General features: G+C 38.0%; 1 protein-coding gene across 5 annotated transcripts in view; it reads left to right on the top strand.

Annotated features, from left to right (window-relative positions):
- The window catches only part of RBMS3 (RNA binding motif single stranded interacting protein 3), a 651,451-nt gene extending 634,532 nt beyond the window's left edge, over window positions 1-16,919 (top strand). For 3 of the 5 annotated variants that reach the window (XM_088521153.1, XM_088521151.1, XM_088521150.1), the window contains exons 15-17: window positions 9,311-9,391; window positions 11,711-11,838; window positions 15,584-16,919. In XM_088521153.1, coding sequence (XP_088377279.1) covers window positions 9,311-9,391; window positions 11,711-11,838; window positions 15,584-15,590 — 216 coding nt within the window. In that variant the 3' untranslated portion in view covers window positions 15,591-16,919. Of the gene's footprint in view, window positions 1-9,310; window positions 9,392-11,710; window positions 11,843-15,583 lie in introns of those variants that run through there. The other 2 variants (XM_088521152.1, XM_088521154.1) reach the window with 1 other exon arrangement.
- The last annotated feature ends 1,928 nt before the right edge of the window (window positions 16,920-18,847 follow it).

Raw genomic sequence — 18,847 nt, 5'->3', positions numbered from 1 at the left:
ACAATTCTAACACATACCTAACAGACAAGCTTATGACATGACCATATAATTCAATGCACTTACCCAGCAGCTTGGCAAATGGCGAGCTTTCTCCTTTGGTTTTACAGTCATGGAGCTGATGCAGAATAATGTATTTCAGAGATCCTTCCACAGTTGCAAATTAACATATTTAGGGGCAGACTCTGAAATATTCTTACTCAGTCACACTCCAAGAGTAGGGCACTGACTTCAATTTTAAGGGGAACTCTATTCCATAAAAGCTGCAGGATTTTTTGTGAAGCGGAAAAAAAAAAAAGTCTAGTGTAGCACAACCTTCTGCTGTGCTGTCATGTAAGCACAGCTAAGGATCATGTAAATACATTTAACGATTTTAACTGACCCAATTCATATTCTAGTGAGAAACAATGTTGTGTACTGCGTTATTCTAGATGCATGGATATTTTCATTGGCTATGAAGGGAAGTATACTCTGTTTTCCCCACTCTGACTAAATTTTAACATGACCAATACTTTTGACCAAGTTATAGACACAAGAATAGCTAGCTGAGCAGCATCCATGATTTCCGGGAAATTAATCTTGCAAATTTTTCTGATTCATCTTTTAAAAACTTAAAAATATTCTTCCATGAACCACAAATTCCAAACAACAAAAATATAATTTTTGGAAGCAAAGGCTTGTGTTTTTTCCCATCCAAATATAGTCTACAAGATCCTAACAGCTGCTGACCGGTATAAACATCCCTGTCGGTTGCTCTCCTGCTCCGTGTCAGCTCTCCGTCGGCAGCTGCATAGGCGCTGCCAGGATTTCACGTTCCAGAGCAGCCCCACCATGTCTGATGGTTTGGGCAGGCCTCCAGATCTCCTAATGAGCTGGCTTAGAGCTCTGCTTACTTAGGAAGAGATTAGTGCTGGGAGCTGCATCCCTGGCAAGTTTGAAGGCCCCAGCAAGGCTGCTTTGGGCAGAAGCCCCAGTGGGATTGTCCTGGAGGAAAAACGGGGCACCGGCTGGGACTTTTGGTGGGGACTGCAGGTTCCCAGATTAGCAGCAGGAGACAAGGGGATTGCAAAGCTTTCCTGAGACTCAAAGAGCAGAGGAGGCTCCTGGGGCTCTTCCACTCCCGGGTCAAAGATCGGAAGTCTGTGTCAAGCAGCCTGGAGGCCCTTAATGCTCTCAGGCAGCCATGACATCCAGGGCTTTTAAGTACATGAAAGATCCTCAAATTAAGGTGGCCCAAGAGCCAGAATCACCAGAGCTGATTCCATGCTTGTATAAAAATGACAGTCTTTAGTGCTCTTTAGTGCTACCCTGCAGAGGGTTGCTGGATATGTGCCACCTACGCTGTGATTTTGCAGGACATTTGTCTACACATGTCTGCCAGCAAGCAGGCTTGCCTTCACACAAAGGCCCAGCATGTCTCAGAGGATGCATTCCCCCTTGCCTGAGCTTGGATGTTACCCATCAAAATGGGAGGAAAGTCTGATTTTCAGGGTATCTTTAGTGCCACCGTTAGCTTCCAGTGTAAGTCCTGGCAGGAAATGTGCAAGCAATGTCTGCAAGATATTTTGTGCTTACTGAATTGGCAAGTTGTCTTCCATCCCTAGACCTAGATGAAGCTTTGAGATGCCTCTTTTTTGTTGTTTGTTTGTTTTGTTTTGAGATGAAGGACTGAGCATCACTATGCTTCATCTACTTTTAAGAGCATCCAAGGTATCGTTTTGTGGTGTAGTGATAACATCTTTCTGCATTATATCTGTCAAGCATGACTGCATTTTCATGCAGGAGGTGATGAAACTCCTCCTGCTTCCAAAGCTAATTAGGAATACTAATATTCAGGTAACATTTATGCATTTCTATTGCAGTATGGTGGTATTTTTTTAGCTTTTAGTTATCCTTGCTTCCATCTTTTCTTTCTTTAACAGTTAGCCATTGGTTGTCTGCTCTTAAGCCTGATTTGATAGAGCAAATGGAAGGTGTATGCAACTGTTGAGCAACTGATCAGCATTAATGTTATTTAACAAATCCAAGGATTTTTTTTTCATGTTGTTTTAACAACACATTTATCCATAGTTTGGAAGTTTGCACACAATAATTTGCTTCTCTTCAGAATCTTCAAATTCATGGAGATTTAACAACCTTTAGAAGACTTGTTTACATTTGTTATATTAATATAATGGCTATTAATAATAGCTTAACATGCTTGTACTGAGAGTTGTATTTTCAGTGACACATTTATTTATTTACTTATGCTGAAAATATTATAGTGGTTCAGGCTTTCTTCTGCCTACCAGCAGCCATTCATCACAGATTAATAGAAAGAATTGTATTTAGATAGAAATACGATGAATTTCCAGCCAAGACGAACCCCACAAGGGGTTACATAGGGAGTTTTTTGTGTCAGAAGAAGAAGTTACAGTTTCACTGCATCACACCTTTATTTTTCAGTGTACAAGATCTGAAAGAGTAAAAGTATGGCAGAATCTCAATGATTGCTGCTCCTGGCTGACCGAGACTGATCAGGCCACTCTTTTGTTACGATAGAGTCAGTACCCTGTTTCTATATAGGGTGCTGCAGGTAGGTCAGTCTGTAACAAACCCATGCTCAAAAACTTGCCCCAGAGATCTTACAACATACATAGGCAGAGCAGGTACAAAGAAGGTATTGCAAAAAGAAAAAAAAAAAACAAAAAGACCCTTTCTGCAGAGAACTAAATACCAAGAAGCTAGGAACAAGAAGCATTCCTGTAAAAAGTTTCATTTGGCTATAATGCAGGATATAATCAGAAAAGGAACAATCTCATGGGTTTTCCTCTGTTTCCCCTCTTTTCAGATATTGGTATGTTCCTTTAAGTGCTTTTATAATGTCAGCCTTTAGAGTCTAAAAAAATGGTTAAAATGTATGTATTAACTTCTGTGCTATTCTGCTTGTACAGACATTTCTGCAGTGCTGTTTGCATTAACTGCAATTTTCACAAAGCCCGGATTTTGTATGCTGGTGAGTGCATGGTGCACAGCTGTATGTGGTGACCTGAACTGTTCTCCCATTCGTTTGCTCTAAATAGTTTTTATCTGATTAGCTCTGATCACCCTCCTTTAGTAGCGAGCCTGCACTTTGGAAATAAAAATGGGTTAATATGGAGGTTTAGTTCATCCACACTGTTTCTTCAGTACCTTTTTTAGTACTCTGCTTTCTAAAGGTATGGATTTGTGAGGGATACTTAAATCTCCTGAAGAGAAGAAGAGATTAGTTTGTAAATATAGTTCTTGAAGTTATTATTCTCTCTACCTTCACTTAACTAACTTAGAGAATTAGGTAACATCTCATTAGGAGGGTTGAAAAGGAAGTGAAGCTGGTCTTCCTAAATACATTTGTATTACTGAGCAGTAGGGAAAGAAGGTTAAATCTTGTAAAGATTTCTATTCTTTGCCTGAACAAAGAGTGCAGTGGCCCAGAGATGGGATTCTGTTGAATGACAGTGCTATTCTTGATAGTGCTATGGTAATTGTGTGGTAAAATAGCATTATATTTTAGGCCAGGCTGATAATTATTAGCAAAAATATTGTAATATATGCAAAATCTCCCTATCTTTTTATTCTCACTTTCTTTAATTGGGAAAAAACTAAGATTAATATGAGCCATTGAATAATTACAGGATTGAGCTGGAAAATGAGAATGCTTCTGAGCAGCAAAAGATATTTGAAGTTTAAAATAAAAAGTGTGGCTGCTGGATATTATATTTCATTGAACTGCCCCTGGTGCTGATGAACTATATGGGCCTTTTCTATTCCTGTGTTCCTCTGTCTCTGAGCCAAACTATAGGAGACGAGGGCACAGCAAGGCAATGGTCTTTTCTATTGGAGAACAGGTTATTTTCAAATGAGAAGGTGGAACCAGGGTTGAAAAAGACGTAATTTTATTTTGTATGCCATTAAAGTTATAACCACTTGACAAAGGTTAAAAACAGATTGACTTTCTCTTCTTTGCAGGGAAAGAGATTTGAATGTAGGAGGGCAGGTTTCCTTCATGAAAAAAAAAAACAAGTGACAAAATAAATCTAGCAACAGTGTCATTTCCTTCACTTTTCCAGCAGTGCAAATGTTTTCACATAATTCTGTTAGTGATGCAGTGTCTAGACTTCTCAGATGCTTTAAAAACAAAACCCAGCAAACCCTGGCGTTAGTTCTGAGAATCCTAAAAGGCTAAGTCATTATCACTGCGCTATAGCACATGCAGTGATATGAAACTACAAATAGTTGCTAAAGACCAGACTGCGAAATCCTTCCTCATTTAATACACACAGGTTAGATATCCTCTACCAGGATTCTTCAGTTTAGCTCTGACTGTAACTGACAAGCCTGTGTGCCTCTCAGGATCATAGAGGTTAAAGAAAAGCAATCTTTAATTCTTGCAGCAGGTATATGTTTATATTAAAACATGCAAAACTCCAGAAAGCAGCATGTTTACACTGCTTTATAGAAGGCCTCTTCTTGAACATTTATTCCTTGCTTATTGCTCCTTGTCCATAGTAAGGCTGCTTATCTGAGCAGTACTTTTCTTAGTTTCCGAATCTACCTCAAATGTATATATTAATACCATAGTGTATACATTATTTTTGATTTACATTGTAATCATTCTGTAAAATCCCATGATGCTCGTGGTGACCAAGACAATTAATTTGTGTATCAAGTAGTCTTCTAATCACAGCTGTGCTATTTTATAGGCAACGACATCTATAAATAGAATTGTACTTTAGGGTGGCTTTTAGTAATATCTATTACAGAGCTTCAAAATTCAAACAAAGCACGTGGCCGAAGTCTTCTGATGGTTTAAACTAAGCTGCAAGGGGCATTCAGTCTTGCAGGTGTTGCCCCTGTTCAAATGCAGCAGCAAAGAGCTGATCTTGGTGGCGTTTGCTCTGCATCACAGCAGTAGTTTCTTGCCGAGTCCCTTAACATGGACCCAGGAATGGCAGACCAGAGACTAGCTGGGGCAATTAATAAGCTGTACCTTATTCTTTATGTAAAGCTTCTGCAAATTCTCTTCAGGTCACTCAGCTCCACCTTTGGTGGGAGAAATGGTGGAAACCAGACAGAGGCAGCTGCGTTTCCGTCATTTTTCTCTTCCCACTGCCTGCGCTTTTATGGGTTTAGTGTTCACTGCAGGCTCCAGAAATGTCTTGCTTGAAGCCGGGCTGGGACACCCCACTCTTCACAGATCTGTAAGAACTGATGTTGCTCTCTGAATTAAACATTATCCTTCCCACATTTTCATTTTCTCCATGTCTGCCCGCCTTCTCATCCATTTGTTACCTCCTTCCTTGTCATGTACAGTGATTCTCTCAGGGCAGTCAAGGTGTAAGTATATATTACTACTCTCTCATTTTCCAGCTATATATTTTTCATATACTTCAGGCATTTCCCAAAAGAATGAAATATCACAACAAGGTGTGAGCAGAATATCTCATGTATAAAATAAGCTAAAATGGTGCCCTGATATGTGAAGTCAAAATTAAGCAGTCAATCACTGTAAAGCATGCATTTGTATTAGAATACTGAACACTGACACTACTGAGAACATGCACTCTATATACTTATGAAGAAAATAATAGCAGTTTAGAAATAAGTTAACAGCACCAGAACCACCAGCAAGCAATGTCTCTACTTTCTCCATAGTAGGAATGATCAGCTTTTAAGGGTCAGAGTACCAAACAAGCCCCTTTATACCCAGCAGATCTGTCATCTGTGCCTGTGGAGTCACTATTCATTTTACTGTCAGAAATAAGCAGCTTCTACTTTTAGACCGACAAAGCTGCACGGTTGTGGAAGAATGAGCAATCTTTTCTTCTGCCTTGTGCATAGTTTGTTGAATGACCGATCACATTCCAGCTGAAGAATCTTTAATCCTAATGGAAATGTGTGACAAAGAAAGAATGGTCTTGGATCTCTCATTTCAGTGCTTGCAATACTAATTTTTAGTGGAATTAAATGATTTCTTCTAAGCTAAGTATGCGAGCGTCTCTGCCTCTTTTTCACACTTACATATGGACAAACAGCTTGCCTTTAGTGAGTGTGGTTCACGGGGAAGATAAATCTCAGTGACAATCTTCTAACAGAGATATCTTCTGTGTTTGTCATCTGCCTGCTTCTAACTTAAATTAGTTTCCTGAGGCAGATGGGTATCCATATGAAGACTATATGCTTCTATTGGGCCTCTGGTCCACTTGCAGCTGTCCTCATCCCAGGTGGTCCTTAGCAGATCAGATGTAAGAAAGAGGTTGAGTTTTCTTCTGAATCTCAGAACTTGTTTTGGACTTTTTTTCCACATCCCCAAGTGGCAGTACACACCATCCAGAGCACGCCGTTACACAAAATAGCCAAGGGAAGGGGCAGGGAGAACAAAGAGAGATACGGACTCTAGTGGGCTCAGTATGTGCCCAGGAATCCATTTCCTTACACTGTTAGCAAACAAACTAAAGCAGCACCTCAGTGCCAGGCTTCCAATGATGAAAGCAGATCAAGCAGTGATCTCAGGTGGGACTCCTTGTGGATGTCAAGGAGATTTAGATACTTAAGACCAGCTGCACATCTCTGGGAATTAAGCTCTAGCTGTTCTTACAGTTTTGCACCCTTCTATACAGGCTCCTCAGTGAGTCCTTCAGTGAGAGCCTGGAGACTAGGAATCAGTTCCAAGGCTTCCTGCATGTTTAGTTATCGATCTGGTTACTCTTTTGTAAAATGATGAGCTTGTCTTTAATTACACAGAGATAAATGTATTAAGGACACTTCAGTGCTCCACTCCACTTGGGTACTCCACCATAGTATATGACCCCATAATATATTCCCGCCTGATACTATGTGGGCAAGAGGCAATCGTTAAGCAGCAGTACTTCAATATTGGGTTGAACCTTGGCTAACTTATACAGGCCAAATTCTTTTCTAGAAAAACTGTGATTTCATTTGTGTCATTGGTTCAGTTGATCCAGAAGAACTCCAGACAATTTAATCAGAAGCTTGAGCCACCTTTAATATGGACATTTGCACAGGCAGAATATTGTACACAGGGAAAAAGTAAAATTCCTTTAGAGCAGCTGGCACAGAGTGGGACGCTCTGTCCATGCTCTTGCAATACCAAAAGCAATAGTGGCAGTGCCAACAAAGATACAAATTAATTCCTGGACACTTTCTATTGTTGTGCTACAGAATTCAATGCCAAATGACTTTGCAAAAAAAAAAAAAAAAAAAAGTGATCTGAATTTAGAGGCAGTTAAATAATTGTATGTCTGTAATAATAAAACTTGTAGGTGTTGTTTAAGGTAAAAGGATAGCAGGGAATTGCATCTTAGGAGTCTGTGTACCAGTCCTCTGCTGAGTTCAGGGAAGAAGTCTGAGGAAATCAAAGTTGAATGAGGCCACTTTGTTCTTTAAATTAACGCTTTTAATTAAGAAGATATATATTCCTTTGGGAGAAACTAGCTTGGAGAGGTATTTAAAACCCTTGTAAGTCTTTGCAGAACTGGAAGAGTGAGTGCCTTGGGTTGATGCTAAATATTGACACATTTAGAACAATGCTACCCAGCAGCTGTCAGCCCGACATGTGATGGCAACATGACAGAGCAGACTGAATGAAACGGAAGCAGTTCTGGAACACCCTGCTGTAACAGTCTCATTAGTTCCTAATCCTTGAGGCTGGAGAATAACCCTACTGTACTGAGTACAATGGGGATCGTTGGGCTAATGTCTTTGGTAGCTTAGCATTCACAGAAAAACTATTGAATTCAATTCTCTTTCTGAAGAAGAAGGAGCTGCAGAAAGTCATGGCACATATACACTGGGGTGCTCCAGTCTCTCTTTGCCGAGTTAAAGAAAATGCTGTGAATTGCAGCAACAATATTGCCATGATTTTCAGCACAATATCCTACTTATAATGCAAGTTTACATTCTGTTCCCTCTGTGTTCTTCTCTGGCTCTTTTCTATAGAAAACAAATTCATTTAGGTCATTCTTTTTCTTTCTCTCTTGAATGAGGGCTTCAAATTTTAGTGCTGGGATAGCTAAATTCACCATTCTCATTTGCTAAGCCCTTTCTCTAGCATTGCTGCAGATTCTGCACCCCACTTTGTAATTTCATAATGCATGTTTGTGACAGGCATATCAAACCATCCATTTATTTTAAAATTGAGGTGAGAGAGTGCTTTAAATGTAAATTTTACTATGAACAGCAGAATAAAATCTTGCAAGCACTTCCTAGCTCTGCCAGGAAGCCAAGCTATATTTAACTCATTTTAAAATTCATCAAATACATTCTGGGTAGATTCAGATCTTCGGCATGTCTTTGAAGATAACATGTAGTGGAAGTGTCATGTAGTCAGTCGTGGGATTGAGCACATTCTGAGATTCTTGTCAGTGAAGACATACAGTTAGGACTGGATTGTTGAAGGAAAAGTACATAGAGATCTGACAACTTAATATTCCTACTTTATTTGAAGATTTGAACAATCTGTTGCATTCAGCTCAAGAGCTTTTTAGGAACTGCTGTATGTAAAGAGATTAGTGCCATACCAATGGCAAAATCCACATCCATTCATAAATTTAAAAAAAAAAAAAAAAAGAATTTCTTACAATGTTTGGAAGAGAAAATAGAAAGCCTAATACTATAATAATTCAGAGAGGTTTCTAGATGCTTGGAAAAGATAATAAGAGTGATCGATAAAAATTTGGTTACGGCTTATATGTACAAAAGGAGATGCTCTCAGATATCTGTTCCTCCTGTCTTTTTTTTTTTTTTTTTTTTTTTTGGTTCCAATCCCCCAGCAACTCTGTATCCCTGTAAACTCCATTGCTCTTATTTTTAGGGTTATATATAGAATCGAATAAATCTCAAATTTCATGCTTGGTTTTTTGTAGGTGACACTAAAAGATCCCAGAAGATCATTTAAATCCTTTGATATCTGTAAACACTATATATATGCTGTTATCATGCTCTTTTGTGTGTGTGTGGTTTTTTTTTAATAAGTACAAATAGGCGTCTCTTGTTTTTAAAAAGTAGATGAAAGATAATACAATCATCTGACTCTGCCAGTAAGATCTTTTGCTATTCCCTATATTCAGATGTGACCTCACCTTGAAGACCAAGATTGTGATATTTAATAGCTAATAGCTACATTCACTAAAATCATTAATTAAAAGAATGCTAATTAATTGAGTATACCCTAACCAACAAACTGTTCGAGAAATTGAAGGTGTCATGTTTCTGCTACACTCCATGCAACTTGATTGTGTTTCTCTAATGTTAATTTGCCTTTGATTTGTTCTAGTACATGACTGCTGCTGCACCTATGCAAGGGACCTACATTCCCCAGTACACTCCTGTGCCTCCGACAGCTGTCCCTATTGAAGTAAGTTTAAATCCATCCATGAAAACAGAATGAAGGGGCAACACAACTCTTTCTCTATTTTATCTGCCTGTGCCTGTTGTTTTAAAGGGACCTAAAGTCACTTTATGGAATGGTACATCTGTTTGCTTTTAAATTTAGGACTGCACGTTTTTTCTCTTTTTTTCCTTTTCTCCCCCCTTTTAGTATTTTTTTAATGATTTGCAAGTCCTCTTGTTTGTTTTGCTGTACAGTAGGACATGGAATAAAACACCAGTGACTGTGATTATTTTTTCCCCATGTATTCGGGAGGGAGATGGGAAAAGACAGGAAAAGAAACCCAACAAGCAAACCATGAATCCAAAAGCAATTCCAAGAAGAGAAGCCAGCAGAAGGGTTTGATGTGATCATTAGCAAGCATAGGTAATTGCTGAAACATTTGGCCACCAGAAAAGTGATTGAGCAATGGAAACCTTCCTCTTGTATATACAGACGTGGAGGATGCTGCACTGACTGAGTGCTTTTCATCCTTGAGGAAGGATTCGCTCCCTCCCTCCTTGGGGCTGAGTCATGCTGATGACAGTCTAATGAGTAAGTATTTACTCAACCCTGTAGACCACAAGCTGCTGGGAGAGCATCAGCTTGGTCTTCACCACTGTGCAGCCCATAAGGGCAGCTGAGCAGAGCAAGAGGAGGGAGGCTTGGTGTTCCTCTTCAGCGTGTGCTTCTCTGATGCTGCCCTCTGTCATTAATAGCTTCTCCCATACTCTGGGAAAACATGAGGGGTGCCAGGTTCTCAGTACTTTTATCTTTGGCAGCATTGGCTTTGGAATCGATGTCATGACTACAGTGTGCTTTGAGGATGCTGTGTTAGCAGTGTTGTTGGCCTGGCTCCACCAGCAGTCAAGTGGATTTTTCCTGGGTTCTCCTGATTCTCTGCAATTACCCAGATTCCCAAATGAGTTCCCTCTGGAAAGGCTGCCACTGTTTTGTCATACTGAGCTGGTCATGTTTTAGTCTTTTTTGCTTGAGGATAGTTTTACTCTAAATATTGTTTGGTTACAAATGGACCCCGGATGCCTATTTTGAGTAGCCATTCTTAGGTATCCTACTGGGCAGATGCAAATTAAATTCAAAGGCTATGGTGGCATGGAGAGGAGAGATGATGATTATTGTTATTCTGTATCTGTGTTTATGTAGCATTATGAACCAGAACCCAAGCGTGCTACATGCTCCACTAAGAGAGACCAGAAAGCTTATGCTTGCAAGGCGAGATGGACAATACAGGGGGCTAGAGAAAAGAAAGCAGACAGAAAAAGGCAGTGCTGCCAGTCTGTTAAGTAATAGATATGCAGAGATATGTATTTTCATTACCATGATGCTTTTTCACAGAAAAATTTAAAATAAACTACCTGTTGTTTACATAGGACTCAAATGAAAACAAAGCAAGTGCTTTGTGCTCCCTCTTCTGGCTCTGTTGTGTGCAATGCAGTAATCATCTGTGTGCCCACCAGAGACCTGCTAGCTTTGTTCATGTGGTCAACGTACCCAACATGCAAGTGAAGGAAGGAAGAGACTGCTTACTTTGAAAACCTGTAAAAATACTTAAAAATAAGTATCAAAGTGTCTAATGAGGATAAGAAATAGTGTGCAACGTTCAATTCAGACATATCAACTATTATTTAGCTTTTTTTTTTTTTTTTTACAAATCTATACATAAAAGCAAAGCTTCACTGAAACTCTGACATAACAGATCTTTTTGTGTGTAAGTAAATTTACTTTTAAAAGGGAGAATACATAAAAAGTGCATACATGTGAGTTGAGTAGTTTTTGAGGAAGGGTTGATTCCTGTATGATACGTAATAAAGGAGAGAGTAGAGGGGCTAGATTCTGCCCTTACCTCATTGCACATCAGGCAAAGTAAATGCAAAGTCTCTGTGGAATTGGGATAAGCAAGTGAAAATCAGCAAAGCCATACCTGTGTTGTAATAAAAAGATAAGAGGCAAAACCCAGGCTCCACTGAAGTCAGCAGGAGTTTTGCCTTTGACTTTGAATGGGTAGGGAACTACCCTCAAATGTGCAGGGATTTTCCATTGCTGGAAAATTCCTATTTTCCACAGGTGTCTCTATAATAAGAAAGCTACTGACTGCTAGATTACCGCTCTGCTTAAACTGATAGTGTGTGCTGCATTAGCATGTGGTTCTGCTATCTCAGACCCTCTCAGCTATGAGGGGGTACATCTAGAGAAACTGAGGAATGGTGAGCTAGTGCTGAGCTCCTTCTTGGGCCTCACTGATATGAGTACAATTAGTAAATTTTTTATGTTATTTTGCTTCCCTAGGGTGTCGTTGCTGATACTTCTCCACAGACAGTAGCATCTTCATCACAGGAAGCCAGTGGTCAACAGCAACAGATGACAGTGGAAACATCCAGTGAACATGCGCCTGCATATTCTTACCAACAGTCTAAGTAAGTGGGCATATTCTTTGTGATGTGAAGGATATATCTCTTGAAAATAGACATATAGGGCAAAATCCACTCTCCATTTCAACAATAAAATTCAAAGTAGCTTCATTAAATTCAGAGGAGTTCTGGGTATATAGAAACTGTAGGACTGCATTAGCAATGACCATGCTGGGCTAAGCTGGCATTTGGCATCAGAAGTTAACAGGAGGGCCTAAATTTTGCAGTGGTGAAAATGTTGGTATGTAACACATCTAAAGATTAGTTTCTGAAAGTATGGCTAGTGAAGCAGTAGAAATTGCACCAACTTGGTATTCAGTGTGCACAACTGGTACTGTGTAGACACTGAGGGGGTAGAAACTGAAAGGAGAGAAGGGATAACAAAAGGGAGAAGGACCATTCATTTTTCCTCCTGTCCTCTGCTCACTTTATTTGCTTCCCATGGAATAACTGGGAAAACTGAAGATCAGTGATGGCTGGACACAGAACATCTACAAAGACTCTTTCTATCTTCTTCAGAGTAATCCTCAGGCACCCCCTTCCTATGTCACACTAGAAGACACTTGTGGTTCTCACAAAAGACTAGGTTGCTTAGGCAGGTGACTGAGTAATCACAGGGACTGGTACAAGTGGGATGGATTTTAGGAACTGTGCTCTGCCCCAGACCTAATCCTTTCTAGCAGATGTTCATTGAATGTCAGCACCACTATGAAAAGAGAATTTAAAGTTTTCATCCTCCAGATGGAGTAAAAAAACAGTCATACAAGAATATATGTTGGATATATTGGTCAGTACCTCACAACATAGTACTTATAGTGCAAAAGGCATAAGATGTGGCATAGAAAAGGTTAGAATTCTGACATTCTGACAGTTATTTTGCTTTTTTTTTTTTTTTTTGCCCGTTTGGCTAGCAGATGAGTAACAAATGGCATTAGATCACAGTTTCCCTTTTTGACCACTACAAATGGACATCACTCCTTATTTGTCTATGTATGTATTTTATCTGCACAGTTGATGACTTTTTTTTGGAGGGGAGATATAACCAGTATTCTATTTTTGAGACACATTTTATGTGTGCATTTATACATGCACCCCTTCTAACCATCAGTCTCTCTAGTGTCTATAAAAAAATAAATAGCAAAAAGCTTACATAATAGAATATGCAGAGAGAATATGCAAAGTGTACATGACAACACCATGCTGTTCCCTTGTTTTGATAATTGCCTTCTGAAAGGATTTGGAGCTGACCATTCCCATGTTCCAGTTCCCTTTCACTTAAGCATCAGAGCAGAAAGACATACATGCAGAAGCCTTCATAAGGTAGCTGTGAATAGTTGATTCTGATATTTTTCACACATGAAACTACATTGCAAATCTTTACTGAAATAAGTGCTGTGTTTCTTGCTAGTGTGGTGAGTTTACAGCTTCTCAGAGAATGAGAGACCTCATTTTTCCTTGTCAGCTACTGCCTTGTTGCAATGATGGATACTGGTCTAGCAACATTGGCATTAATAATCAGAGGAATTTCTTTTTTAATCACAAATGCAGATCCACTACAGATTTTTTATTATGATTATTTCTATTTTTTTTCAAAATGTCTCCTCTATTGGGTCTGTCAGTTGTGAGCAGAAATGCAATGTCTCAAAGGCTATAGAAATAAGCAAAATCATATAGTCTCTCTTTAAAAAACACTCGTGCTCGAATATGTCATTAACCATTCATATAAAAGCAAAGATTTTTTCAGTTAAATTGTAATTTTATTAATCTGCGCTTCATAAGGTCACCTTTATCAATACCAAGCAGCACACCAACATACAACAGCCATTTTCAAAGCAATAGACAGGAAGTTATTAAAAATGACCAGACAGTGATTTTAACAGATATAGCCGAAGGAAAAAGCAGATACTGGAAAATGATTTCTTATGAGTTGATTGGACAGGAGAAAAGTTTTAAGAGTCTATTTGACTATATTTTCCTTGCTACAGTCATGAAATTTCAGGCAACAAAGGAGGGGGAACTACTCAGAATGAACTGAGTAGAATAAAAATTTTGTACTCCATACATGTGTAAACCACAGAACTTTTAAAAAAATCTACTTTTTTAGTCAGCATACATTCTTTTATTTAATATACTGGCTGCTGTGATGGATCCCACCCAGGGATGTTCAGAAATGAAACTTTAGGTCAGACACTTGACTGCTAGAAGTGTCTAGCAAACCTCTGTTTTTGAGCTGAGGACTCTGAGGAAATTGCCTCAGTTATTTTGAATCCAGAATAGCTCTTTCCTTTGCAAAACTTTAATTTTACACATAAAAGTGTGTGAAATCTTTAAAGTGGAGTTAAATGGAACCCTTTCCTCCTGGAAATTCCACTCTCTCACCCCCAAACAAAACTGTCTGCTGGATAGAGTGCTCTGCTTTTAAATGTGGGAAGAATTAAGTTTCTCTGGAGCCTTTTGTGGGCAAACTCCATGCCAGTTTGAAGAATGTGTGCTGTGATCCTCTGATGGAAACAGTCTTTCATGTATATGCTGCCCACCATGTGCAGAGGGGCAGTAAAAGCCAGGGAGATGAGCAGTCGAGTTTGAGTAGTCTTACTGCATGTTATGCATAGAAAACTGCTTTAGAAAACACTAAGTAAATACGTAAATCTTGCTTCCAGATAAATCTGTTGCTAGGTTCAAAATATTAATTGTAATGCTTCATGCAATGAAAAAGTTCTTTGGTGATTTTAATATTTAAAATTGATGGTTACTATGCTGGAGAAATAGACCTGTGGTGAATGCTTTAGGCCATCAATATTCCTCACAATTCAACTCCTAATGTTAAAATACATCTGAAAATAAGAAAGGCAAATGTTTTAATGTTTGCATTAAAGGAAAAGTGTGGGCTTTTCTTGTGTTGAGCATGAGTTGGAAGAGAATTTTTTTAAAATGTGTTTATCTCAAAACACCCAAGTTTGAGCTGCTGCAGGAGAAACAATAGCTAACTCTCCCCAGTCACTTTACATATAAGACTGTATTGAAAAGTATTTGTAAGTAGGATCTCTCTCTCTCCCCAGAGATCTCATAGTCTTGCTAGGAAAAGTTTTATGTGACACATATTGCTAAATTTTATTAAAATCTCAAAAATACAAAAGGAGAGTTATCTCAAGGAAGCTGAAGGAGTATAGCTTCTTCTCTGTGCTAAATTTAGAACAATATGACATTGTATATTCAAAAATGAATATTTTTGTAATTAATATAATCTTGAATGTTATTATGGAGTTAGCCATAACTGGCTCATTAAGCAAGCTGCTCCTCAGTCCAACTGCTCTTGCCATCAGAAAATTTGTTCTTATTAGCAAATTGGATGTATCCTTCTACTGTAATTTTATTCTTCATTTTATTATTGGTATCCAAAATAAGTAGTGCCACTTAATATTATGAAAATATTCGTTCCCTTATTGTATTACTCTTGAAATATTTAGACAGTGTTAAATCACGTATTCATCTCATTTCAGTATAGTTAGATTGCCCATTAAACACAGTATTAACAAGAGTAAATTCATCTGCTTAGGATGTGTTAGAGTCTCCAAAGCAGGAGTTCCCCATTTCTGCCTATTTTCAGCTTAGTGGTGGTATCATATTTAAACAGCTGCAAAGTTAGTTTAACTTGGATAAGTTTTAAAGGGAATTGGGTGGAAAAAAGCAGAGGAGCCTATTTCAAAGTTGTTTTGACTTAATGACCACTTTAATTCAATTGTTTTTACAGACAATAAACAGGACTGAAGAATGTTGGTCTGAAATCTTTGCCTTGAATGGAGAAACTTCACTGAACAAGAAGTTGGCTTCCAGTTTGCACAGGCGTCAAACGAATGCTTTTTTTTTTTTCTACCTTTCCCAACGAAAACAAAACAGTGTTTTTATGTGCTGTGCAAATGGTTCCGTCATGTAGTCTGACAGTTTTATTTTTGCTATAATTTTTTTTTAACTAAAGAAAAAACCCAGAGGAAAAATGCTGGGTTGACATTTCATCTGGACGAACATTTGAATTCAGAATTTACCTGGAGTTGTAGCTAGATTTTTTTTTTTAACAGAAAAACTGATGATGTCAAGAGGGAGCAAGTTGAGATGAAAACCAATTGTCTTCCTCAAAAATTAAGCTACTCTTTTTCTCTCATTTTATTTTTCTTCTTGTTTTAAATCTAGAGTGGGATTTTTTTGTTCTTTTTGGTTTTTGTTCTTTTTTTTTTTTAAGAAACATTTAGGTAAGGTTTATCTTGAATCTTAATTGCCTTAATTTTAAGGACGTCAAAAGCTCTCAAGGCAAGCTGTCAACGTCTTGTTAGAAAACCCGAGAATGAATCGAAACTGCTCACACCGGTGCTGGTGCAGAAGTTTAATAGACTGAGTTTTTGGGGTGAACAAAAATAAACTGTACAGTTTAAAAGAAAATGATTTTCTTCTTTTGAAGAAAAGTTGATGATAAAGGAACTGTGGCAACTGAAAGAATTGGAAAAATGCTGGGACTTTTATGAACTTTGTCTTAAGTGTTGACAGAAAAAATTCTAGAAGGCTAAAGCATTTTACAGTAAAGTTATTGAATTGAGAAAAAAACTTGCTGCATTATAGAGAATGCAGGGTTTTTTTTCTTGCAGAATGCAGATTTTTTTATTTACAAAGCGTGATCGCTAGCAAAAGCATTAGTGCTTTTTATCTGCAGTCTTTTTTATGAGCTTTAAGAAGTTTTTAGTCTGCTTTGCTTGTCACATTGCAAAAACCTAGCTTAAGAGCATTAAAAAAAAAACTTAAGTAGATAGGAGCTTATGGTCAAAAAAGTGCAAAAAAAAGCAATAGATAGAAGAAATTGTTGACAATTTCTGTAGTCTTTCCTAGTTGTGAACAAATGCAGCCTATGGATGGCCTATTTTATACCAAAGATGAAGTGACACCCTAACGCAGTCCAGAAGATAGAGGTTTCTTTTTTCTTTTTTTATCTTTATTTGACCTACATGGCCGGACCAGTTCTTACTTTCTTGTTTGTTTAAACTATCTTCCACTGGTGTTTTCCATACTGCATATGTTTATAGTGGAAATTTCAGAGTAGTTGGTACTGGAAGCTTGTTGATGGTGTGCTTTGGAGAACATCACCAAGCCGAGGGGAGCGGGTTGCCAACTAACCTATCCAGGTGGGCTTTAATTTTGACGAGTTCTTTTTCTGTTGAATTGCCTGATCTTTGGTATTTCTACTGAAACAACAGTCTTCCTTCTGAATTCCGACATGCCGCAGATTCGTTTCTTCACCTCAGTCTTGGTCATCGTCCAGCATGCCTAGCCACCGTGCCCCTGCGCTTGTTTTCCAGCGGTGCAATGGAATTGCCACTTAGGTGCGACAGAAAGCAACCCTGATCTTTGCTCTCATCTTAGCTCTCCCACGCAAGCAGCAACGTTGAAAACGATTCCGGATAGTATTGTCACGCAGGCAGAAGTTAAAAATTGTTCTTCTCTGCTCTGATTTCTGTTGTCTTAATATGTTGGCTGACAATCACTGATTAGGCAAAAAGACACTAACTAAATTGAATCCACTGAAACCCTTTTTAGGAGTGACAGTTATTTTCCACAGAGAAATATGGATTATGATCTTTGCTTTTTTCAAACAAACAAAACACAAAAGGTGAGAAGCAAGTCAAAAGATGATTTTTTTTTCCTTAGGAGGCAAAAGAGAAGCAGCATTTAAATAGATACATGCATACATATATAGCTATATATAAAAATTAAGCCAAACACCTTGAAACTTTCCTCCATCTCAAAGAAAGAGGAAGCTTCACCACAATTGTTGTGGTGCATTAGAGACAGGGTATCCATTTAAAAATAAATTAATTAAAACATATATATTTATTGGATCAATCTGATTCAGCCACCCAATTCTAAAAAGAGATCTGTGTTTCCCTGACCTGACTTTTAGAGGGAAAAAAAAAACACAATTATTTTTTTAAATTGATAAAACAGGATCGTATTTTTTAACATGGGATGGGGGGAGGGGATTTCCCAAGTAAATGGCTGCTAGATATGCAACGTGTAAAAGAGAGAAATGGGGGTTCAAGTGGTTATTCACTATAGGAAGAGGACCTGGTTTTCAGAAGTGATAAAACTGCTGCTTTTTCCTAAGTAGTTGTTGATCCTATTGCTTCTGAAAAACAGATGATGCCAAAGTAAAAGAACAACATCCACAACATGTTTTTAATTTAGAAAAAAAAAAAAACTTTTTATTTCTGTTTCATATGCTGTCTCATTATTTGTTGCTTTTTTGAGAGTGACACTTAATTTTGTCTTTGGATAAAGGTTCCCTCTTTCTTAGGAGGGCATATGGGGGAAAAAAAATCAATCTAGCCTTATTTTCTTCCTTTCTAGACACATTGTCCTTCTGTCTCTCTTTGAACTCTTTGTACAAATAGAGATAACCCCAGGCACAGTTCACGTAAATATGAATTAAACACATTTTGTTTCTGTGTTAGTTCTAATGTGACATAAAAAAGTCTCATTTACTATCAACAATGAGGCTACAAGGTAGCTACCATGTGGCTGATGAATATGCTGAGGTACCTTCTTGTTTCTATTCAGAACTCTGCTGCTTTATTTATACATTCAGAAACATTTTTTATTATTTTTTTCAGCAAATAAAGTTAAACAATCTCAGTGTTTTTTTATTAAGCCAGACAGGAAACACAATATCATGATGCCTGTCACTTTAAAGTGTTTCAAGTGCATTCTGTGTTAGAATTGTTCTTTTTTAATTTTTGCCATGGTAGAATGTTTAATAGTGTTTAAAATCAAAAGAAACAAAGCAAAGAAATAGAGGAAGAAGATGAAGAGGAAAGAAAATGGACCCCTTAAATTCAATTGATGATCTGACTGATTTCAAAAAACAATGAACCAGTCCTCAAAAGTGTATGAATTATAAACAATGTGAGCCTTGAGTATAAGCAGTCATGTATCATAAGGTAAGAAAAAGCTTATCTGGAATGTGCAAAATGCT

Source organism: Tinamus guttatus, unplaced genomic scaffold (genome assembly GCF_059628265.1).
Source record: "Tinamus guttatus ecotype Peru unplaced genomic scaffold, ASM5962826v1 Tinamus_guttatus_pri_ptg000115l, whole genome shotgun sequence".
In the NCBI taxonomy this organism is placed as follows: Eukaryota; Metazoa; Chordata; class Aves; order Tinamiformes; family Tinamidae; genus Tinamus; species Tinamus guttatus.
The sequence above is the reverse complement of the archived record's forward strand: the minus strand, read 5'-3'. Positions and strand labels throughout refer to the sequence as shown.